The sequence below is a fragment of the Thamnophis sirtalis genome, unplaced genomic scaffold, assembly GCF_051295495.1.
Source record: "Thamnophis sirtalis isolate CommonGarterSnake01/CBP01778 unplaced genomic scaffold, rThaSir2_p1.2 scaffold_6, whole genome shotgun sequence".
Taxonomy (NCBI): Eukaryota; Metazoa; Chordata; class Lepidosauria; order Squamata; family Natricidae; genus Thamnophis; species Thamnophis sirtalis.
This window is the reverse complement of record NW_028261386.1, coordinates 15,231,068-15,253,698: the sequence shown is the minus strand read 5'-3', so window position 1 is coordinate 15,253,698 and position 22,631 is coordinate 15,231,068. Positions and strand designations below refer to the sequence as shown.

At 42.3% G+C, this 22,631-nt stretch overlaps 1 protein-coding gene across 2 annotated transcripts in view; it reads left to right on the top strand.

Annotated features, from left to right (window-relative positions):
* The first annotated feature begins 10,423 nt into the window (after positions 1 to 10,423).
* The window catches only part of CAMKK1 (calcium/calmodulin dependent protein kinase kinase 1), a 95,337-nt gene continuing 83,129 nt past the window's right edge, over positions 10,424 to 22,631 (top strand). For both annotated transcript variants that reach the window (XM_087717256.1, XM_087717255.1), the window contains exon 1: positions 10,424 to 10,982. In XM_087717256.1, coding sequence (XP_087573382.1) covers positions 10,533 to 10,982 — 450 coding nt within the window. In that variant the 5' untranslated portion in view covers positions 10,424 to 10,532. The remainder of the gene's footprint in view (positions 10,983 to 22,631) is intronic.

The window sequence follows — 22,631 nt, the reverse complement described above, 5'->3', positions numbered from 1 at the left end:
AAGCACGCGTTCTTATACATTCTCAAAAGCATTGCAACACGGAAATACTTAACTCATTTCTTATTGGTTATTTTGGAGAAAAAGCCTTATAAGTAGATTAGGGTCTTACTTCTCCTTTTGGTACAGGTATAGACTACGTGTCATTAACAAACTTTATCTGAACCTTGTGGTTTGGACTTTTGACATAGGAACGTTGGCTAGAACATCTTGTGGTTAGAGGCTGATGACATTTCCTTTAAGCAAGCTTCTAACTATCCTTTTTATGCCACGTCTTCATTTTTATATTTTTAATCCATATTTTATTCTACTTTAGTACAGTATGTACAAAGGAGGGGTGCACCATGATTTGTCAGTGCTTAGGGCACCAGTGAGCCTTAATCCACCATTACCTGGACCCCACCAGCTGAAATTCCTTGACCAAGGGGGCCCGCAACATCCTTCTGCTGGCATGGGTGAGATGGGCCAATCCCATTGGGGTGAAATGGTTCCTCAGATAGCCTGAACCAGTGGTGGGATTCAAAAAGTTGTACTACTGGTTCTGTGGATGTGGAGTGGTGGGCATGGTGTGGCTTGGTGGGTGTGGTGTGGCTTAGTGGGCATGGCAGGGGAAGGATACTGTAAAATCTTCATTCCCTCCCCGCTCCAGGGAAAGGTTACTGCAAAATCCCCATTTCCTCCTGATCAGCTGAGACTTGGGAGGCAGAAAATAGATGGGGGCGGGGCCAGTCAAAAGTGGTATTTACCAGTTCTTCGAACTACTCAAAATTTCTGTTACTGGTTCTCCAGAACTGATCAGAACCTGCTGAATACCACCTCTGGCCTGGACCCATGCCAGGCAGAGATTTAAAGTTTTTTTTTAAAGGAGAAAACAACTTGAACTAAAAAGAAATTATATATTTTAATCTCAATAAAGTGAGGAAAAATAAAATAAATAAATAAATCATGAAATACAGGTTGCAAAAGTATGTTACCCCAGGTTGTGAAATATTCCTGAGATAGTGCTGTTTTATATTTTATATTTCCTTTGGAGCAGACAGACCTAGAAACATAGAAGGTTCTATTTTCCCGTATCTGCAACAATGCAGTGCATCATATAAAATGCACTTTACTGGAATAGCTAAAGACCAGGTTTGGTCTGAGTTTAATATATGTGGTTAGGATATGTTCCAATGTATTGTGTGAACAATGCACTGTACCTGGTAATTTTAGGTTCAGTTGTATATCTGGCTAATCCAATTACCTGCTTTGAGTGATATTATTTGTATCAGATTCCCTAGATCCATTTACTGGTCCAAACATTTAATTGTATCCTTGCCTTTCCTAATATTGCTTTTTCCCTTCTCCAATTTCAGTGCTATATGCATTGTGCCACAGTACTTATACAGAACCACACAGAGCAGCTGAGATGTTTGACTGGAATTTAGCATTAAAAACAAGAAAGTAGTTGAGTTCACTGAAAATTCTCCAGAGTGTTTATTACAGTAACCATAGTTATGAAGGACAGTCCTTTTTTTAAAAAAGAAAGCTGTCCTTTAGATTTATGTAATTTAATATTTGTTTTCTTGGTTTTGCTCTTGAATGTTCCACTGTAAAGCAGAATTATCAACATAAAAAAAATTATATTTTTAACCTTACAAACCTCTTTCAGATTTGCTCCCTTTTCAGGTTTGTCCTCTATTCCCCCCCCCCCAAGCAAATAGGTTCACTATAAGTGCATATATTAAACCGCCAGCAGACAAGCTGTTCTGCATAAGCATCTATCAAAACTGCTATAGTTACGTTGTGCATGATAAATCCTACATTAAAAAGAACGTTGGGGATAGATTACTTCCAAGGTCTCTTCCTACATTGTAACCATGTTTGCACAACACACTCAGATAAGTTAGTAAACTCCTGTTGTTCAACATGCTAACCTTAGGAAATAAATCTCACAAAGAAAATGTGGGCTGCACTCTTTCATTTAGATGCGAGTGGATCAAACCTAATTAATCTCTTTGCTTAATCTCTGAAATTGATTCCAATTAAATCAAAGAGTAGAGCCTCCTTACAGCTCACAATACAACCCTAACAAGGGAATTGCAACATAGTAGCAAAGGGAGAAACTAGAAGTTGTATCTTCAATCGCGGACAAGCTTCCAATTATCTCAACATTCCACCTCCTTAACAAGGGACTTGTTGCCCTTTTGTCTACCAGTAGAACTAACCTCAGATACCTAGGTAAAGGTAAAGGTTCCCCTCGCACATATGTGCTAGTTGTTCCCAACTCTAGGGGGCGGTGCTCATCTCCGTTTCAAAGCTGAAGAGACAGCATTGTCTGAAGATGTCTCTGTGGTCATTTGGCTGGCATGACTAAACACCAAAGGTGCATAGAACCCTGTTACCTTCCCACCAAAGGTGGTGCCTATTTTTCTACTTGCATTTTTACATGCTTTCGAATTGCTAGGCACTAGGGATTCGAACTGTCAAACTGCCGACCTTTCTGATCGACAAGCTCAGCGTCTTAGCCACTGAGCCACTACATCCCTCAGATACCTAGACAAGGACCTAACTAGCTTCTTCCCGAACTTTTCTCAGCCAATCAGATCCCTAGTATTTCTGGCCTCTCAAATTGTATGAAAAAATCTTTCATTTTCCATTGTTCAGAATCCCTCTTTGTAAAGCCAGCACCCCATATCAATGCTGCAATAAACATGGTTGTTTCTTTTTCAGCGATGGGTTCTGTAACTCCATGGCAAACTTTTTTCATCTTGTTTTTGTTTTCCCCTTTTAAGATTGCTGTACAAATCTGATACTTTTGGCCAATTTATTATTCTAATTCTCCAAATGGGTTAATTATGTGACCATTTAAAATACACTGTGCAAATTCAGACCACAATTCTATAGCTCTACACTTCTCTCCCTGGCCAATCATATTAGATTTCTAGGATCTGCTTTTTTGTTAATGTGGTTCAGGGAAGTTCTCTTCCAACCCATCTTCCTTAGGTGTTCCAAACTGTGCCTTTCCCCTTCTGTTTCTCTTCTAAAAATAGCACTGCTTGTTGATTCCAATTTGAGAAGTATATTTTTGCCAAGTTTGTAGAAATGTTGTGTTTCGTTTTCCTAAGGGTTAGCTTTAGTTCCACTGACCCTTGCGGTTGTCTGTTACGTCTCTTGAGTAGCCTAGCATATCACAAAAGGACTTAAATTGGATTGAAACATTGTCATATATAGTTCTTCATTTTTCCAAGTTTCTTTTGAAAAATAGTAGGAAATATGCCAATGTATTATCTCCACATTTGGAAAGAGAAGAAAAGGGCCAATATTTCACATTATTATTGACTGCAGGTAGTCCTCAACTTACGACTACCATTTCCATTGCTAAACAAGACAGTTGTTAAGTGAATTTTACAACAATCCAGTCAGAGCTGAAGAAGCTTCTTGGACAAGAAGCAAAATGCCTTCAAAAGAAAAACCAGGAAGTCCAGTTGCCTCTTGAGAAAACGCCTTTGGGACAACCGTGACCTGGATGACTGAGAATCTCCATAGATGTGAATTTTACAACCTTTCTTCGCGTGGTTGTTAAATGAATCTGGCTTTCCCATTGACTTTGTTTTGTGCAGAAGTTCACAGAAGGTGATCACATGAACTCGGGAGATTGCAACTGCCATAAATACAGGCTGCCAAGCATTTGAATTTTGATCATGTGACCATGGAGATGCTGCAACAGTTATAAGGATAAAAAATGGTCCTAAATCACTTCTTTCAGCACCATTGTAACTTCAAACGGCCACTAAACAAAGAGTTGTAAGTCAAGGACTACTGGTGCTCTTCTTGAAAATTAGGATCCTAATTTAAGTAAATGTCTGTGTTCTGCCAATTTGGATCAGTGTCTTTGCATGTTTTTGTTTTATATCAGTATTGCTAACTTGCAGTCCTTCAGATGTGCTGGAATTTAGTTGCCCTCATTCTTCAATCGTCATTCGTTGAAGATTATGGGAAATGAAGTCAATATATTTGGGAAACATAGATTTGAAAAAGGTAGTTTTTCAGATCTAACAGGAGTGCAAGTTGTAATTAATTCCTTCCTTCCCTCCCTCCCTCCTTCCTTCCTATAAGAGCCAAGGTGGCGCAGTGGTTAAATGCAGCACTGCAGGCTACTGCTAGATCAGCAGGTCAGCGGTTCAAATCTCACCGGCTCAGGGTTGACTCAGCCTTCCATCCTTCCGAGGTGGGTAAAATGAGGACCCAGATTGTTGGGGGCAATATGCTGACTCTCTGTAAACCGCTTAGAGAGGCCTGAAAGGCCTATGAAGCGGTATATAAGTCTACTGCTATTGCTATTGCTATTGCTATTGCTTCCTTGTCCCTTGTCCCTTGTCCCTTGTTAGATTTTTTTAACAAAACAATATTTAATTTTAAAGAAAAAGTTAAAAACCAAACAAGGAATACAAACTAAAAAGGAAAAGGGAAAAAAAAAACTATACAACTTTCAGAAGTCACTCTTTTGTCAATGAATTGATACAATATGAGCAATACAATATTATAGTGAATTCATTAATAAACTAATATAAGCAGTGTCTATTGATAATAATAACCCCAGCATGCCAGGAAGGCTTGGAAATTCTGGGAGTTGAATTCCACACACCTTAATGTTGACAAGGTTGAAAAGCACTATTATAGAGGGTCAACACCCACCCTCCCACAAGGTTTGTGGGGAACAGCCAGGAGTTCAGAGATTTTTTTTTAAAATCATCAAGAGGGAAGCCATACAGATCTCTTGGGTGGAATGCTGTTCCAAAGGGTAGGCACTGCAACAGATAAGGAAGGGAAGACCTGATTTTGACATTGTTTCTGTTGGTACTCATTACCTGACTTCACTATTGGGGGAAAGGACCTAACCCGTAGCTTTTTTTGTGGAATTTTTCCCCCTTAGATGCCCGTTTTCACATTTAATAACATACTTTGGAAAGATTAGCACTGCCTGATGGAACAGCAGTGGTATTTATGGATCATTCTAATACTGTACTTGCTGATTTCTGATGCTGTGGGCTTCACTTTGGAAAGGTATTTTAATGGCACAAACCTGGAGACAAAGGTCACACTATGGAAATTTCAAAAGCATCATTATTGGTTTGCAACTTAATTTCTCCATCATTATGTTCTATGTAATGGTATGTGGGAATGACTTCAGGAAATGGAATAGGGGGAAGAGATGGTACCAAAGGGATGGTCAGATAAGAAAGGGCATAGCCTGCAGCTGAGTATTGGATGGGGCAAGAGGCTTAGAAGGGACAATCCTTAGCTTCTTTGAGCTGTAAAGGAGAGGTGGGGGATATGTACTTTGAGATTTGCAAGATTCTGCTAATGTAGCCAAACAGTAAAGTAGAAATAGCTCATCTGGTTATGTTTCCTGTGTGGTCTGTTTGGGAAGGAGACAGAGAATTAAGAGAGGCTATCCTAAGAGTAAATAAACAAATCACATTCATATAAATCACACCCTCCTATGTTTTATAATCTTGCTGATACAGATATACATGTAAATTGTGGGAGAATATTATTTGCATATATACATATAGGTAAAGATAAAGGTTCCTCTCACACATATGTGCTAGTCGTTCCTGACTCTAGGGTGTGGTGCTCATCTCTGTTTCAAAGCTGAAGAGCCAGCGCTATCCAAAGACATCTCCGTGGTCATGTGGCCGGCTCACGAACGCTGTTACCTTCCCATTAAAGGTGGCTCCTATTTTTCTACTTGCATTTTTACATGCTTTTGAACTGTTAGGTTGGCGGAAGCTGAGACAAATAACGGGAGCTCACTCCATTACGCAGTGATAGGGATTTGAAGCGCCGAACTTCTGATCTTTCTGATCAATAAGCTTAGCCACTGAGCCACTGCGTCTGTCTATATGTGTGTGTGTGTGTGTGTGTGTGTGTGTGTGTGTGTGTGTGTGTGTGTGAGAGAGAGAGAGAGAGAGAGAGAGAGAGAGAGAGAGAGAGAGAGAGAGAGAACTGTTGCATTTTAGTTTGCTGGGGGCAAGCAGATATAATTATAGTAATTAAGTAATTAGAATTTATAACTTGCTTTAGTTGGTGCAGTAAAATAGTGGCTGATACAAGCTGTATGCACAAAATATCAAGGTTTGCAATGCCAAGATGTAAAACAAATACAATATGTGGAATCTGCAACAGAATATTAATGTTCTTCCAATCAATCTGAAACACCTTTTAATGGTATTTCCAGTTATAGAATACAGCAGAAATGCAAGTAGTTCCTCACCATATAACCACAATTGAGACTAGAACATCCATTGCTAAAAGAAATCATCATTAACTGAATTACGCCTAATTTTATAACGTTTTTGTTATGGTCATTAAGCAAATCCAGCTTTGCCTACTGACTGCGTAACATGGCTCTGCTTGCCACTTTAGGCACATGTGCCACAGGTTTGCCCTCATGGCCTTATACCATTTCAGACATATGGTTGCCCGATCTCTTCTTAAAAACCTCCAGTGCTGGAGAACCCACAACTTCTGGGGGGCAAATCATTCCACTGATTAATCGTTCTGTTAGGAGGTTGGAAATCTCTGTTTGGTCAAGCCTTTGCCATGGTAACCCAAGGTATGCCAGACTACTATATTTTCCTCTTCAGTCAACATTATCTGAATATGCAATATTGTTACTTGGTGGTGGTGGTGGTGGTGGTGGTGGTGATGATGATGATGCTGATGATGATGATAGAATAGAATAACAGAGTTGGAGATCTTCTAGTCCAACCCCCTGTTTAGGCCGGAAACCCTACACCACTTCACACAAATGGTTATCTAATCTCTTCTTAAAAACTTCCAGTGTTGGAGCATTCACAATTTCTGGAGGCAAGTCATTCCACTGATTAATCGTTCTGTTAGGAAATTCCTCCTTGGTTCTAGGTTGGATCTCTCCTTGATTAGTTTCCATCCATTGCTTCTTGTCCTACCCTCAGGTGCTTTGGAGAATAGGTTGACCTTCTCTTCTTTGCGGGCAGCCCCTTATCAGGAATGTCAAACTGGCAGGCTGTTGGGGCAGATGCACCACATGCAGGCCACGCCCAACCCAGCTCCGTGAAGGGAAAAGACATCGCAGAAACCTGACACCACGGGTTTGATACCCGTGCCTTAGATATTGGAACACTGTTATCACTGCTATCACCATTAATATGGCATCAGAAGTTGACAAACTGTTCTCTCTTGTACCTCTGTTCTATCCTCAGACACAGCTTAAAGTATTTTTGCAAATGAAGGTGATGATTTGCTGCTGTGTTTCCTTGTCCTATGACAGTACTGGCTTCCTCTCCTGCTTTATAGGAGTAGATTAGAAAGTTTCCATTCCCAGTTGTGTAGAGAATTGTATTGGGGGAGGGGGGGTTCCCTAGGGAAATAGAGAGCTTGCTAGAGATGCTGTTTTAATCTTCCATCTCATTAGGCTACTTAACTACAAAGTGTGAACCAATAAATTCACTCTTATTCATCTGTTCTTCATTTTTGTTTGTGCCTTCTGTTTTCAGCAGCTACCCTGATTGTCTGCATAACCTCCCATCCTGCTTAAAGAAGCATTTTTAAATGGTGCCATTTCAATTCCAAATAAATAGGCAACCAGCTACCGGAGTTTGTTTGTTGACTTGGTAGGGAACCATCTCCTCTTCCCGCCCCCACCCCATCCCAAAACACACACACCCCACACACATCTTGCATATACTTCAGCTGTAGCTATTTCTTGTGCAGTTTCAGCAGACCAGCACTGGAACATTTGTTGCATCTGGGGCCACCATCCTCTCTGGCCAGAATGAAAGACCAGCCATAGGATGCAGGACAAGGTGGTGCCTCATCCCAGTTCTTGTAACTCTTATTTCTACATGTTCAAGTGGGTAAGATTGGGAAGCTACAACCGTTTAGACCAGTGCCCAGTGCCTGTTACATGAAACGAGGACTCCTTGGTCCTCTCTGAGCTTAATTGTTTTCTTGCATGGTCAGCACTGATGATGTTAGCTAGTTTGGTAATGAGATAGCTGCAAGAAAACAACCAAGCTCAGAGATCACCAAGGACCCCTCATTTCCACCCTGAGCTACAAATATTCTCCTTTATTAGAATATGAAGCCACCCACATCATTTCAACTGCTGATGAGAACAGTTCCTGGCAAGGTTCCTATGAAGAAGAAGAAGAAGGAAAGATGGGAACAATGCAACTAACTCCTGAGGCATAGCCAATGATTTGGTATTTAGAAAGAGGGGGGGAAAAGGGGGGGGGACAGTCTTCTGCCCTTGACAGCCTTTGTCTAAAAACCATTTCAGGTGAAGAGCCTCAGCCCTTAAAATACACCAATTCATTCACCTCCCACCAATTGTCATTTTAAGCATCTCTTTTTCAAAGCCAGTTGCCTCCTTACTTACTTGCTGCTGGCTAACTCAACCTGCATATGCTCTATTCAGAGGTGGGTTTTTTTCCCCCTTTCCAGCATTTCTATGGCTTCATACAGCTTTTAAGAGCTATCTTTTCTCCTTCTGGCAAAACATGTCCTCACCAACCGCGTTAACTGAACAGATGATTGTACCTGAATCTTAGCATCTGCAGTATGTAAAATGGCTGCACAGCGTCTGGTGCCTTAATGATTCGTGCGGGCAGGCAGCCAAGTTGATTATGGGGATAACACAGCTCCTGTAGGAAAAAAGCTACAGCACTTGTGGCTTTTTAAGATACCCCAAAGAGCAGACTTTTCTTTCCCATTCTGGGAGTCCTCCAAATGATGTGGTTCTCAACTTGTTGCTTGGAATCTTGAGTTTCCAGTCCACACACATGGATAGTGGACAGACTAGTGGAAACTACGAAGTACATGGAATCTTAGCCTGCATTTCTTAAATATAGGTCCCAGTGTTACAATATTCATGACTGGGAGAGACATGGGAACAAGGTCAGCCAATGAATAGGCATAGCAACTAAGTCAGCCAGTGGGAGCTTAAACAGATCTGGGTCTGTGCAGAGAATTGAAACAGAAGTGTAAGCAGTCGGATGCTCTGACTAGCAGTCTGTTTGGGCTTATCTGCTGAAATGAAACTATCTGCTTGTGTTTGCCTGTAACTCTCCTGCCTTGTGTTTACTTGGAAGAACCACCTCTTGGTATTGTACAGTTATTCATCAATTCTTATGTATATAAAGAAGTTAATGAATCCTGCTGCATCAGTTATCTGTGTGTGCTTCTGGATTTGAATTTATGCAATAAACTCAAGACACCTAGGGAAGTGGAAGTGAATATTTGTTCTCCAGCCCATGTTTGTGAGTTTTCTGTAAGCATCCAGTAAACAGAGAATGATGAACCATGTTGGTTTATGGTCTTCCCTTTGGGACTCGTCTTATATTCTTACATGTTTATGTTTATTTAATTCGTATGCCGCCCCACTCCCGAGGGACTCAGGGCGGCTAACAACCAAAGGAGGGGGGGGGGATACAAATAGGACAAAAGACAGACAAAGTAAAAACAACAGCAGTCATAACGATTCAAGTGGGGCTGGAAATTCATCAGCCCCAGGCCTGCCGGAACAACCAGGTCTTCGTGGCTTTGCGGAAAGCCTGGAGGGTGGTGAGGGTCCGGATCTCCATGGGGAGATCATTCCAGAGGGCCGGAGCAGTCACAGAGAAGGCCCTCCCCCGGGGATTTGCCAGTCGGCATTGGCTGGCGGATGGAATTCGGAGGAGGCCTAATCTGTGGGATCTGATCGGTCGTAGGGAGGTAATTGGCAGGAGGCGGTCTCTCAAGTACCCAGGTCCGATACCATGTAGGGCTTTAAAAGTAATGACTAGCACCTTGAAGCGTATTCGAAGCCCCATAGGCAGCCAGTGCAGCTCGCGGAGGATAGGTGTAACGTGGGTATACCGAGGTGCACCCACAATCGTGCGGCTGCATTCTGGACCAGCTGAAGTCTCCGAATACTCTTCAAGGGCAGCCCCATGTAGAGCGTGTTACATGTGGATAGCATGTAATAGAGGTAGGATCCTTCCCTTCCCAATCTGTGATTTAATTTCTAAAGTAGCCTTCTCCATCTGGTGAGCTTAAAATATATTGGATTTCAACATCTGAAGATTATTGGATTGCAGAAAAATGTTCTAGAGTTATATGTTAGCATCTCACAAAGACGAAAGTAGTAATGTACTCATGAGACAGATTACAAGTAGATCAAGATGGTTGGGGATGAGGGATTGAAAATGAAGAAGTGCAATCTACTGTTACAGCAATGGACTACTTAGCCCCCTCCAAATGTTTGGGACTTCATCTCCCCCATGAATTTTAGACAGAATAACTGGAGACAAAAGTTTATGAAAGTTCTGGTCCAAAATATCTGGAAGGCACCAATTTGCTACCCTTACTATCCTGACTTTTAAAGTAATGGCTTCCTCTGTTCTTTTATTACAGTTCTTTCCAGAAATCCATGTGGCCAAGATCCCAACCTTGTACTCTTCAGAAGAACCGTTCAGTCCTGATGGCTTATACTATCATCCAATAACGTAAAAAGCCAGGATTCGACTATGGGTGATTCTACAGCTGAGATTGTTGACCAAGCCACAGACATGGATTGCAAAGATGCTCAGATGGAGCTTGCCGAGAGAGTAGCTGCCATTAGTGTTGGTCCCAATGGAATTAAACCAAACAATCAGGAAGCAATAGAAGAAAGTGTTGTTCTGTTATCTCACTGCACAGCTGGAAACAACCAAAGGAATGGGATCAGTGTTGATTCAGGTACCTCCGAAGAACTGGATGACACTAATGAGTTGCATAAACCAAAGAAGATCCCCAAAAGGCCCATTTTGACTGGCAGGAAGTATTCCCTTCAAGAAAAGACTACTGGGAATTACTTGAGTTCCTCTGACCTTCCAGACTTTGGTCCATATGCCACGGGACCTTCCACGCATATTTCACCACGGACAGGGAGGAGGCCGACAATAGAGTCCCACCGAGTCTCCATCTCGGACGCTGCAGTAAGTTTGCTCTTTGTGACCCACTCTGATAACAAGCTATTATGTCCCCTGGGAATGTGATTCTCAATCATCCAGGTCATGGTTGTTCCAGTGGTGCTTTTTCAAAAGGCAACTGGCCTATCTTAGAGAGCCAAGAGGGGGCGCAGTGGTTAGGGTGCAGTACTGCAGGGCACTTCAGCTGACTGTTATCTGCAGTTCAGCGGTTCAAATCTCACCGGCTCAAGGTTGACTCAGCCTTCCATCCTTCCGAGGTGGGTGAAATGAGGACCCAGACTGTGGGGGCGATATGCTGACTCTGTAAACCGCTTAGAGAGGGCTGAAAGCCCTATGAAGCGGTATATAAGTCTAACTGCTATTGCTATTGCTATCTTTGTTTTTTTTCTTTTGAAGACATTTCGCTTCTTATCCAAGAAGCTCCTTCAGTTCTGTCTGGAGAAGCTTTTTGGATGAGAAGCAAAATCACTTCAAAAGAAAAAAACAAAGTCCAGTTGCCTTGTGAAAAAGCACCTTTGGGACATGTCTGTTGGAAATGACATTAGTTCCAAAATGCAAAAGGGCCCACCCAGCCTATTCCTAATAATTAATGCAAGCATTCCTCCCAGCTACCAGTCTATCTGAATCATTATTTTTCCAACTGTCCCTTCCATTTCTTTCTACCATCATTTTTGGGTGCATCAGCTTTGGCATGTATCTACGGAGGTTTTCTCTGCTGTGGTAGCTTGCTGATTATTATTTTATTGGCTGACGTGTGTAGCATTTCCCAGGGGACTCACATAAGATTGGAAAGGAAGCAATTTAAAATTTTAATGCAGGCAAAGAATGTGTAGTTGCTACGCTATTGGCAGCTGCTAAAAACCACATAACACTCTCAGTGGCTGATGTATTGTGGCATCAACTTTCATTAAGTCAAGTCTCCTTTGTCTGTTGCTCTTAGTTGGCAGATATATTTATATTTGTGTCCCAGAAAAAAAAAAATTTTTAATCTAAATTGTCAAGGCAAAATGACCACGAAATGCAAGAGGTTCATAGACAGGCCTGTAACTTCCCTTTCCAAATGCTAATTGTGCATTTTGTGCATTGTGCATTGACTAATTCATTTGTAATAATAGTAGCTGTTTTTATATTGCTTTGTAAAAATTGTCAGCAAGGGAAAAAAAACCAGTTGTTACCAGTGGAAAACCAACTTGAAATACAACCTACCTCGAACATAAGTCCTAGCTTGATTTTTACATGTGTGCCCAATATAAGCCCTACCCCCCCAAATAAGCCCTAGTTAAGACCCTGCCCATTTCAGGGTGCAGGGGTAAAAATTAGGGTGTTGGGGGTGCAGCTGCCCTACCACTTCTCTTCCTATTGTTGCAGCCAGATATTGCACACCTTGGCCCATTTCTTCTGCGGCAGCAAGGCTTTCCGGAAGGCCTCTGTAGCCGATAACAGAGCTCCAGATCCAGAAGAAATGGGCCGAGGTGTGCGAGGCCTGGCTACAACTATCCAAAGTTCCTGAAGGCTTCTGCAGCGAAATGGAGGTCGGGGCGAACCATGCAAGTGTGGTGAGTCAGTGGATGACAACCCCCCCCCAAAAAATAAGACCTGTTGCCTTTTTTGTGGCAAAAAAATATGAGACAAGGCCAAGGGTGAGTTCCGGCTGCTGCTACTGCCTTTTTTGCTTAGGGATGCACTGTGCACGCTTGCTGTGCATGTGCAGTACTAAGAAAATGCTTCTGCGCATGCACAGAAGCAAAAAAAACAAGATGTCGGTGCCATAGAACTGGTTCGGGAGCATGGCAGGCAGAATTACTACCTACTCAGCTGAACCGGTCCGAACCAGACAGGGCCTTATTTTCGGGGGAAACACAAGTAGTAAATTCCTTTACCCTCTATTTCTGACTGAATCTGTGGTTATCGTCTTCTGCAAGTATCATTATCTTTTTTTCTGATCTCTGCCTGTGTTTGCTTCTATTTTTCAAACATTGTCAAAAGTCCCTCGAGGAGGCCAAAGAATGAGTCTCTTTAAGGACACCAGAAGGCATTGTTTTTGTGACCTGCCACATTTCTTTTTAAAAAGAAAGCTTTCGCTGGAAAGTGGAGTTTGGTGAGACATTGATGGAGGCTGACAGCAAAATGACTGACTTTGTCCCTAACACAGAGCTATTTATTCTGGGTTTCTGAGCCTGCCCTTTTCCTTTCATCTTTAATTCATCTTTTCCATAGCTACTGACTGCAGACTTAATATAGATGTGGCCTGTTTTATTTTCAGTGCTTACAGGTAGTCCTCAACTTACGACTGTAAATGGAGCCCATCATTTCTATTTTAAGTCATGATCGTAGGTCGTAAATCAAGGCACCCACATGACTCAATTTTATGACTTTTTTGTGGCAGTTGTTAAGCAAATGCAGCAGTTATTAAGTGACCCCTGTAATCCTTAAATGAATCAATATATTTATATGGGCAATCTTAGCTAAGAACCGGACGGAAAGGCTAGAAACTACCAAAAGACGTTGTAAATCATGAGCTGTAAAGATGAGCCAGTTGCCAAGCACCTGAAATGCAGTCATGTAACCAGTGGTGGGTTTCCAAAATTGTTCGAACCTACTCTGTGGGTGTGGCCTCCTTTGTGGGAGTGGCTTGCCGCCCATGTGACCGGATATGAAGATGCTGACGACACTTGTCAGAACCACCTTAAATTACCTCACACACAGCACTGGCATGCATAAGAATATGATGTAAACTTGTTTTTTAAAAGGCATCTTTGGTTTGCGTTAAAACAACTTCAACACACGCAATGTTCTGATTGCACCACAAATGCAAATTGTTAGTTTCAAAGTCATATCTGACCCATTGCAACCCCATGGACAATATTCCTCCAGGCCTTCCTGTCCTCTACCATCCTCTGGAGTCCATTTAAGCTCATGTCTACTGCTTCGGTGACTCCATCCAGCCATGTCATTCTCTGTCGTCCCCTTCTTCTTTTGCCTTCAATCTTTCCCAGCATGAGGCTCTTCTCCAGTGAGTCCTTCCTTCTCATTAGGTGGCCAAAGTACTTGAGCTTCATCTTCAGGATCTGGCCTTCTAAAGAGCAGTCAGGATTGATCTCCTCTAGGACTGACCAGTTTGATTGCCTTGCAGTCCACGGGACTCACAAGAATCTTCTCTAGCACCATAGTTCAAAGGCCTCAATTCTTTGGCGCTCAGCCTTCCTTATGGTCCAACTTTCACAGCCATACATTGCTACTGGGAAAACCATAGCCTTGACTAGACGCACTTCTGTTGGCAGGGTGATGCCTCTGCTTTTTAATATATTGTCTAGATTTGCCATAACTTTCCTCCCCAGGAGCAAACGTCTTTTAATTTCTTGGCTATAGTCCCCATCTGTGGTGATCTTGGAGCCCAGGAAAATAAAATCTGTCACTACCTCCAGGAAGGATCTTAGGGTCTATACATTTCTTTTTAAAAGTTTTCAGAAAGACCTATAGAGGGGAGATGAAACAGAATGCAGAATGGCAAGAAATAGGGCTGGGTGGGCAAGAATCTCCACATTGCAGTATATATATATTTGCCACAGGCCCTAATTGTAAAATATTGCTGTACAGCAGGCTACTGTTAATTCTTTCCAAATGTGTTGGACTTCAGCTGACAAGTTTCCTAACCAATACAGTGCCATGGGGTGTTTTGAGTAAAGAATGAGCACATTTGCTCTGATCAGGGAAGATTTAAAAAGCCACACACGTAGCACCATATAAACACCACACACAGAATAGTTCAAAGCACGCACTCTGCTAGAGATGTCTATGGAGATTCTCAGTCATCCAGGTGCATCCCAAAGGTGCTTTTTTCCCCCAAGAGGCAATTGGAGCTTTTGGTTTTCTTTGAAGGCTTTTCACTTCTTATCTAAGAAGCTTCTTCAGCTCTGACTGGATGGTGGGGAATGGAAGGATTTATACTCCTTACAGACAGCTGGTCATTTGCATCCTTTTAGCAGGTCATTAAGGTCACTTGGAGGTTTATCTGTGTCATCAGGGTCATCTGAGTGGTGCAAATTGGTGTGGAGCCTTTTTGGAACTGTGTTGTAGATTAGAGATAGATGATTGTGTTGTAGATTTGTAATGTCCTCGACTTGCGACTGGTCCTAAGTCCTCAACTTACAATCGGCTGCAAGTTCTCGACATACGACTTACAGCCCGGCAACCAAAGGCTTGCGCGTATTGGCTAAGAGGCGCCGGGCTGGAAGCGGGCTTTTTGCTCTGATACTATTGGCTGCTCTGCTTGACAACTCCCGTATAAATAGCTGCCAAGCAGAGCAGGGTGCTGAATTGTACACAGTTGTTTGTTGCTTGTGTTCTGCTAAAATAAACGCTGTTCACGTTACCCTGGTAGTCTGTCGCCTCATCTGTCGGTCCAGTCTTCTTCAAGGTTGGAGATAGATGATGTGGTATCCCTCCCCCTCTGTTGAGAGAGGGGCTGTTCAGTTTTGACACAGACGACCTCTTTGACCCCTCTTTCAACCAGCAGTCCTCTCTGTCCAAAATATTGAAAAAAGAACCTTTGGGACTCTGCTAGAGAGAGGTTCTCTGAGGATGGGCTCCAGCATGAGTCCAAAGTTCAGAAGACAAAACCTCTGGTCCTGGTGGTCGACCCAGATTGGATCCTACAGCATTATCCTGGGACATGAACAGCAGTGGGTTTCACATATTTTTGCCACTGGTTCGCCCCATGCAACCTCGCTTCGCTCATGTGTGCACCTTCTACCCATGCGCCCGGCTTTCCAGGCATGTGCTTTGCTCGGGCACATACCTTCCGCACATGTGCCCGGTCTCAAAAATGTGGCTAATGGGGTGGTGGAGCAGCGGCTCTGGACATGTATATCCACCATCATTCGTGAGGGAAGATTAACTTAAACATTTCCTTTATCCAAGAGTTGGCCTGTTTGCAATTCCTTAACTCTCCTGGCCCCCACCTAAATCAACAGAGATTTGACAGGCACATTATGTATGTACAATACATTATGTATGTATTGGAGGTTGTCTGCTTTCCTGGACAAATTTTTTTTCCAATCTTCCCAGAACCTTCAGATGCTTAAAAATGCCTTCAAAAGCAACACCTCCTAGTCATTTGTCATTGTCAGTCCCCAGAGGCGGTATATCCATACTGCTATGGTTACAATCATTATGCAGCCTAATTTATTCATCTTGGCAAAAATCAAAATGAAATCGATCAATGCCACGCGCTGCCGGCTTCATCAGTTGAAGGTGAAGATGGATGATGACTGTTTCCCTGCTTCCTGATGCAAACAAGGAACAGCAAAAGTGGGTGCCATTTGAAGCCTCTGCATACCCAGCCAGTGACACATTTTTTGGCAAGGAAGAGATGACAGATTTTCTGCGGTAATAGAGCTAGAGAGCCAATTGCATAAGCTGAAAGCGGCTAGATTTTGATGTGCTGTTTCTTGTGATTTAACTCTCCTTTTCAAAGCTGCCAGAAGAAAAAGTAAAAACATTAGGATGAGAGGTTGGAGTCAGAGAATAGGATAATTTTCTTTAAAAAAAAAAAAAAAAAAGAAATATTTATTAAAATAAGAGTTTGCTTCTTTTACGATTTTACTTCTAGGATAGGCTTAAAAACTTACATAAAAGAAACATATGAAAAGAAAGAAAATATACAAAATATGCAAGATTTAGATTTAGATTTAGATTTAGATTTATTTTATTTGTATGCCGCCCTTTTCCGGGAGGGACTCAGGGAGGCGAACAACTCAAGGGGGTAAAGGGAACATAGAACACAATACAAGTGATTAAAATAACCAAGAATCACACAGCCACACAGGTCGAGAGGGGAGGGGAACTCGTCAACCCCAGGCCTGCCGGCACAGCCAGGTTTTGACGGCTTTCCGGAAGGCCTGGAGAGAGGTGAGGGTCCGAATCTCTGCGGGGAGTTCGTTCCAAAGGGCCGGAGCTGCCACAGAGAAGGCCCTCCCCCGGGTGGTAGCCAGATGGCATTGGCTGGTGGACGGAACCCGGAGGAGGCCGACCCTGTGTGATCTAATGGGTCTTTGGGAGGTAATTGGCAGCAGGCGGTCTCTCAAGTACCCAGGTCCAATACCATGAAGGGCTTTATAAGTTACGACTAGCACTTTGAAGCGTATCCGGAGACCGATCGGTAACCAGTGCAGCTCGCGGAGGATAGGTGTAACGTGGGTGTACCGAGGTGCACCCACAATTGCTCGCGCGGCTGCACTCTGGACGAGTTGAAGTCTCCGAATACTCTTCAAGGGCTGCCCCATGTAGAGCGCATTGCAGTAGTCGAAAGCAGCAACTTCAAATCTTATTTGCAGCACTTACTTATACAGTAATTACCATCTCCATCCTCACAAATTGCATACTATAGTTTCCGTCTTCCCATAAACCAATCCTTTTAATCAATAAATCCCCAAATCACCAGTTCATTTTATCAGTTTTCAGCAAACAGTCCATAAAGGATTTCCGTCTTTTATAAAAGTAATTGTAGTTCCCTCCTTCATCAAACAAGTTAAACAAACAGTGTTCCAATATTTGAAGGGCTGCCACAAAGAAGATGTGGGGTCAACCTATTTGCCAAAGCACCAAAGACAAGAAGCAATGAGTGGAAACTAATCAAGGAGAGAAACAACCTAGAACTAAGTAGACACTTCTTCTTGACAATGAGAACAATTAACCAGTGGAATAGCTTGCCTTCAGAAAGTGTGGGTGCTCCATCACTGGAGGCTTTTAAGAAAACCCTGGACAGTCAATTGTCTAGAATGGTATAGGGCCTTCTGTTGAGTAGGGAGTTGGACAAGAAGACCTCCAAGGTCCCTTCCAACTCTGTTATTCTATTCTGTTAAGTCAGTTCAACAATTTATGCAAACGTATCCATCTTCACAGTCCATTCCTCCATTGTAGATATTTTTGTATTCTTCCTTCTCTATGCATATAATACTCCCACTGCAGTTGCTTTATATAAAACCAGTTGTCTAAGAGATTTTCCTAGTTGGCTGTCCATGAATCCTAATAAAAACAGGTCCCGTTTCATCTGAATATTAATTTTCAAAACTATGCATCAATATACTTATGCACAATATTTGTGTCTAATATCTTTTTTGCTTTTTCACAAGGCCACCAGGCACAATAAAATTGTCCCTTGATGTTTTTCACATTTTCAAAATAATTAGAAATGCCTTTATACGTCTTAGACAGTTTCTGTATACCAGCAGTGAGCATCGTGGTGTACAAGTTCTCTTTCAAATTGCAAGACAATGTGAATTTCACACTTTTAACTGTATTCTCTCTCATTGAGCTATTTGAATATTATAGTCAAAGTTCAGGGCCCGTTTTATCACACATTTTTAACTTGGCTTTCTTCCATGTCAAATCTCAGAAAAAGTGTACACGTTTTGACAATCATGGTATCGTTTGTGCATCATTTCATTTTCAAATTCTGTGTTATCATGTTCTGTTCCTGGTACAGTTTATCTATCCCAAGTCTTTCTCTTAATTGTGCAGGTGAAAATCATTGAAATCCAAAGCCCTCTGCAGTCAATTACTCTCTTGCTTTCATCTTCAGCCCTCAATTTTCCTCTACTGGCAAGTCTTTATATGTCAATCATTTTTCTTTGCCCTTTATTTTTTTTCTATAAAATGCTTATTGGGCTGAGGCCAACAGAAATATTTCATTTATTTATTTAATGAAACATTTATATAGGCACTCGTCTTATATCCAACTCTGAGCAGCTCCCAATCAAATCAATGTTTAGGCATAGCCTGGGTTTGGTCTATAATGTGTCAATCCTGGTATAATGATTTTTTTAAAAATCATTTAAAGTCTCCATTTACTTTAACTGGTTACCATAAGTAACTGTGCTACATAGACCATGTCCTTCTAATTCTTTCATTTCTTTACAACAGCCATTCCATAATCCAAACCAAACAGCAGGCAGTGAAATGCAATTTAAAATCAAGTAGTCAGAATCGTCCTCTTTCCTTTTCATCTTGTTGTTGTTAGTTGCAAAGTTGTGCCCGACCCATCGCGACCCCATGGACAACGTTCCTCCAGACTTTCCTGTCCTCTACCATCCTCTGGAGTCCATTAATGGTCACACTGACTGCTTCGGTGACTCCATCCAGCCACCTCATTCTCTGTCGTCAGCAGGGGTGGGTTCCTGCAGTTCTAACTTCTTCTATAGAAGAGGTTCCACAAATCTACAGTGCCGTTTAGAACCGGTTCCAGCTCCCTCCCCCCGCCGGTCTGCACATCATCAAGACGACGGGCGAGAGGAGGAATTTTGGGAGTTGAAGTCCACAAGTCTTAAAGCTGTCAAGTTTGAACACCCCTGGGTTTTTTTTCTAATGGGTTAGGGGTGCACGGGTCTTATAACTTGACAGCTTTAAGACTTACGTGCTTCAAATGCCAGAGTTTCTGAGCCAACATTTTGGTTGCTAAGCAAGAGCGTTGTTAAGTTAGTTTTACCACATTTTACATGTTGGCCACGCCCACCCAGTCACATGGCTGGCAAGCCACTCCCACAAAGCAGGCCACACCTACAGAAGAGGTTCTAAAAAAAATTTGAAACCCACTACTGGTCATCAGCCACCTCATTCTCTGTCGTCTCTTCGTCTTTTGCCCTCAATCTTTCCCAGCATTAGATTCTTCTCCAGTGAGTCCTTCCTTCTCATTAGGTGACCAAAGTATTTGACTTTGCATCTTAGAGAATCTTATATTTAGTACCAATATAGGAGAATATTTGTAGCTCAGCGTTGAAATGAGAAATCCTTGGTGCTCTCTGAGCTTGGTTGTTTTCTTGCAGATGTTTTATTACCCAAACTAGATAGTGTAACATCAGCTGATGATGTTACCTAGCTGAGCTTGGTTGTTTTCTTGCAGATGTTTTATTACCCAAACTAGATAGTGTAACATCGGCTGATGATGTTACCTAGCTAGGGTAATGAAACACCTGCAAGAAAACAACCAAGCTCAGAGACCACCAACGGCCCCTCAATCTTATATTTAATTCTTGAGGATAGGACAATTTCTTCAAGTTGCCTTGAGGACTCACTTTTTCCTCCAAAGAGCCATGTAACATCAGCCTCCACTGTGCAGTAGAAAGTGCGATGAACTGTTGGATTTATATGCCACTTGTCCCCTCTCTAGTCTATAAGGCAACCCAGGTAGGCTCTTGCAGAATTTCCTTCTGATCTTGGAGTGAGTTCAGCCAACCAGTTTCTTACTGGATCCTCCTAATCAGACAAAATCTGTTTTTTCTCAGATTCCTTTTGTGGTGGAGCTCTCGCCTCACAATCAGGAGGTTGTGAGTTTGATCCTCGGTAGAGGCAAATGAAGGATCTCCTGCTTGGGCAGGGGGTTGGATTAGATGACCTGCAAGATCCCTTCCAACTCTGTTAATCTGTTAAATCTGTAAGCTACTGAACTGTGGAGTTTAGTTCCTCTGCAGTTATGCAGAAACCCTGGGACTGCATTACCACTCAATGAGGGGATTAGAGTCTCCTGGATAAGAAAGGACTTTCAGTATGATCTTGTTTGAGTTGACAGATGTTTATAAACCCTGCAGTATGTTCTTCTATCCAATGTGGCTTCTGCCTCCTAGTGTAGCATCTTGTACTACTGAGCCACGGTGGCGCAGTGGTTAGAGTGCAGTACTGCAGGCTACTTCTGCTGACTGCTGGCTGTCTGCAGTTTGGCAGTTCAAATCTCACCAGGCTCAAGGTTGACCCCCCTTCCTTCCAAGGTGGGTAAAATGAAGACCCAGATTGTTGGGGGCAACATGCTGACTCTGTAAACCACTTAGAGAGGGCTATAAAAGCACTGTAAAGCTGTATATACCATATTTTTCGGAGTATTAGATGCACCGGAGTATAAGACGCACCGGAGTATAAGATGCACCAAGATTTTGAAGAGGCAAATAAAAAAAAAAGTTTTTGCACTCTGCAGATCTCCCCAAAATGGCCCATTTTTTTGTCAAAAAGAAAAATGGCATGAATAGCCTTTAGGGGGCTTATAGAGTGCTTCTGGGGGCTGCCCCCCCCAAAACGAGCAAAAAACAGCCTGTTTTTTGCTCATTTTTGCCCTCCCCCAGCTCCCAGGAGCACCCTGGAAGCCTCCTAAAGGCTATGGACGTCCATTTTTGCAAAGGGGGTGGGGTTTTGGAAGGCCAAAAATGCTGTATTCAGTGTATAAGACGCACCCAGATTTTCACCCTCTTTTTTGAGGGAAAAAGGTGCATCTGATACTCCGAAAAATACAGTAAGTTTAAATGCTATTGCTACTGTAGTGTTACTTTTCTCTGCTTATCTTCTCCTTTCACTTTAATTATTGGCTTTCCCCACAGTTCCCTTTTGACCCCTGGCTTGTTTCAAGCTGTTGCTCCAGATCTAGCCTTGATCTCAGATTCAGTCTGTATGCCATCTGGCTCCAATCCTGTCAAGCAACATTCTTTACCCTGATGTTTGATCCAGCAATCCTTTGTTGAGTCTATAGATTAGCTTTTGCATTACATAGGGCTGCAGCAAAAGCCTCTTTAGTTCCTTCTCTCCATTGTGAATGGCTTTGTCAGAGGTGGTATTTACTGGTTCAAAATTTACTACTACTCAAAATTTCCGCTACCCATTCTCCAGAACTGGCCAGAACCTGCTGAATACCACCTCTGATCCATACTGTACATATGACGTGCACATTAAAATATGAGTTGCACATACAATACAGAGAAATAACCCTATTTTATTTTAGTAAGTGTCATCTATGGTGTCACACAAGAGAATTTTGAAATCAACTGAATCAGGACTTTCTATGAATTGTTTCTCTGCACTTTAATTCTTCATATTGCAACATCATCAACCTAATACCAGCATGTTGCATGTTGTGTTCACTTCCAGCCATTGTTGCAACTGCTAAATACATCAAAGAACAGAACTTTAGCCCCAAAGCCCAAACTGGCAAATGTTATTCTCAATTCAACTCCAGATCTTTAGATAGCAACATAATAAAGACATAATAAGGACAGGTGCAGACCACTGAAAACATTCACCCTACAGCTGTTTTATTGCTGCCTTAAGCCATAACTATCATTCTCTTGTTTATGTATATCACTCCCTGAACATTATAAAATCAGGGCTCGGTGGACAGCAATTTTCAATGTTATCTTGTCGCCACACTTTGTGCAAACGTCCTGGTTGATAAAAAGAGAGGAAACAGGAAGATTCAGAGATGAACAAGAACATAAAGTTCGTGTTGGAAAGTCCCGCAGTTGGTCATAAAATATGACTTTAAGAGATGGCTGTGAGGTTGGAAAACTCTGTTTGGTCAAGCCTTTGCCATGGTAACCCAAGGCATGCCAGACTACTATATTTTCCTCTTCAGTCAACATTATCTGAATAGGTAATATTGTTACTTGATGATGATGGTGGTGGTGGTGATGATGATAGAATAGCAATAGCAATAGTAGTAGCAGTTAGACTTATATACCGCTTCATAGGGCTTTCAGCCCTCTCTAAGCGGTTTACAGAGTTAGCATATTGCCCACAACAACAATCCGGGTTCTCATTTTACCCACCTTGGAAGGATGGAAGGCTGAGTCAACCCTGAGCCGGTGAGATTTGAACAGCCGAACTGCAGAACTGCAGTCA